General features: G+C 48.2%; 1 protein-coding gene across 1 annotated transcript in view; it reads left to right on the top strand.

Moving 5' to 3' along the window:
* creb3l4 (cAMP responsive element binding protein 3-like 4) overlaps positions 1–2,500 on the top strand; it is a 9,084-nt gene that overhangs the window by 2,276 nt on the left and 4,308 nt on the right. Inside the window, exons 2-5 of the mRNA XM_061049506.1 lie at positions 915–1,058; positions 1,385–1,676; positions 2,055–2,182; positions 2,274–2,363. Coding sequence (XP_060905489.1) covers positions 918–1,058; positions 1,385–1,676; positions 2,055–2,182; positions 2,274–2,363 — 651 coding nt within the window. The 5' untranslated portion in view covers positions 915–917. The remainder of the gene's footprint in view (positions 1–914; positions 1,059–1,384; positions 1,677–2,054; positions 2,183–2,273; positions 2,364–2,500) is intronic.

Here is a 2,500-nt window from a genome sequence, read left to right on the forward strand (position 1 = left end):
CAGAAGACCAAGACCATTTCTATAATTGATTGTTAAGGTCTTCAACTGTCGGTGAAGAGAAATTTGAGACTCTAATTCAGTAAATGAAACCAAACGACTTAAAGGTCGTCAGAGTTCTTCTACCACCTGTGGAAAAAGATCACAGGTGATCTGCACCTGAAGTCAAAGGAGCGATACCACAACGTTTAAGACAGAGAAAGGATCAAAGTGTAAAATCTATCTGAAGAGGATTTCTAACAGCGTCATCATGACTTCCTGTTCAGTCTGAAAACGTCTGAAATGTGTAGAGAGCGGTCCCCGAGGTGTTTGATTCTGACCGTGTGTGTGTGTGTGTCGTGTGTGTGTGTGTTCACGCTTCTGAAGATCTCGTTTCAAATCTTTAAAAACTTCAAATCAGCGTTTTGTTTTTTCATGCGTGATGTCAGGAAGACGTTTAAAAGGCGGAGAGAAGAAGAAAACACGTTTAGCAGCTTATCAGGTTTCTGTTCAGTCAGACCGGTTCTGTGTGTGTGTGTGTGTGTGTGTGTGTGTGTGTGTGTGTGTGTGTGTGTGTGTGTGTGTGTGTGTGTGTGTGTGTGTGTGTGTGTGTGTGTGTGTGTGTGTGTGTGTGTGTGTGTGTGTGTGTGTGTGTGTGTGTGTGTGTGTGTGTGTGTGTGTGTGTGTGTGTGTGTGTGTGTGTGTGTGTGTGTGTGTGTGTGTGTGTGTGTGTGTGTGTGTGTGTGTGTGTGTGTGTACCAGGATATCCTCCTCCTGTGTTCCTGTGATGTTTGTTTTGTGCTGCGTTTACGTTCTCTGACTCTGTGTTCCCGTTATGGCTCCTCCTATAGGTCGGTGTGTAATTAGACAACCTTTTTAACCTTTGACCTTTTCTGTGCAGCTCACTCTGTTTGTTATAAAATATATTTGACTTGCAGGTCATGGATGCAGAGAGCGGCGAGCTGTTTCTGGGCAGCGTGTCGGCAGAAAGCTGGCAGCTCGACGCTCCTTTCTCCTGCTCCGAACTTATCTTCAGCGGCTCGGAGAAACCCCTGCAGGACTGGGCAGTAGACCCCGATTGTGTGAGTGTACGCTCCGGCATGAATGTGATAGACTTGAGGTTTTTCAGATGAGCTTTTCTCTGCTGTGTTCAACTGAAGCAGCAGCCTCCAGTGATGAAAAATGAAACCAGTGAAAATACAACTGCAGTTCCTTCAGTGTCCACTAGAGGCTGGCTGAACACAAAGGAATCCCCATTAAGTCCCATTTTAAAATCCCAGTTTAAAAAGCAGAAATAAACAGCCGGGTTCAAAAACAGTTTGATCTCTTTAGTTTGTTTCTTTATTGGCTCACAGTCCCTCTTCAGCTGATCTGCCTAATGACGCCAAACATTCTGTCTCTCTCTCAGACGCTAAACGACAGCGAGTCAGAGGACGTCCTTCACGCCGTGGATCCTAACGAGGTGTTTCCCACCGCGCCGACCGCCGACCCCTCGTCCGAGAGCGACAGTGGCATCTCTGAGGACCCCGTGGTGGAGAGTCCCGTCACCACGGCGGGGGACATCTTGACGGCGGTGAGCACGGCGGTCGTCCAGCCGGCTGCCGCGGGGGCGACGGTCTACCAGGTGGTTTATGACATCAGCAGTCTGGGCGGCGTGAAGACCGAACCTGGACAGGAGAACATGATCTCCATAGAGCTTGGTGAGGAGGAGCAGAGCGAGCGAGGGAATCAGGTTCAGTGTCTCCGGGCGCTTCACAGCTCTCTACAATGTTTAGAATTTAGACTGCAGTACACATTTTAAACACTAGGGGTCAGAGTTGTTTCCTTGCAAATTCTGATAATATAAAGAAGAAATTAAGAAATATTGTGCGGTGAGGACTTCTTTTCTTGTTGCCGTGGTTTTTGAAACAGGTGTCAACATTGTCAGATTTGTATTTGTATCGTAGTGAAGTTTAAAAATATTTAATTTAACGGCCTCGCTCTGATTGTTGCCATGTTTGAACCTGAACCTTTTCAAGCATCTTAAACCTCAACCTTTCCCCGTCACTAACTGTGATGTCACTTCCTGTCCCGTGCAGATGAGTGGAGCTCCCAGATGTTGTTTTCAGACTCGTGCATCGTGAACGAGCTCCCCGTGCTCTCCGCCGCCGCTCGCCTCGACGGCAGTGTGTCCACCGTCGCCCCTCCCAGCCCCGACGCCGATCTGGTCAGACTTTGATTTTTGATGATTTTGTGAGGCTTCAGTTTGACGGGCGTTTGACCTGGAGGACTAACTCCTTCTTCTTCTACTGTTTCAGCTGTACCCGGACCTCCAGCTGACGGAGGAGGAGCAGAAGCTGCTGACACAGGAAGGAGTCGCTCTGCCCAACAACCTTCCTCTCACCAAGGTCAGACTGCAAACCGTCTCCGTTCACACCTTCATGCACCAGTTTGATTCACTCAAGAGCTTTAAAGGGCGCCAGAGGTTAACGTTTTGGAGGAAACCATATCGAGAACTTCTTAGTTTAAGAGGGGGCTGTTTATA

The sequence above is a fragment of the Labrus mixtus genome, chromosome 11 (assembly GCF_963584025.1).
Source record: "Labrus mixtus chromosome 11, fLabMix1.1, whole genome shotgun sequence".
NCBI classification, from domain to species: Eukaryota; Metazoa; Chordata; class Actinopteri; order Labriformes; family Labridae; genus Labrus; species Labrus mixtus.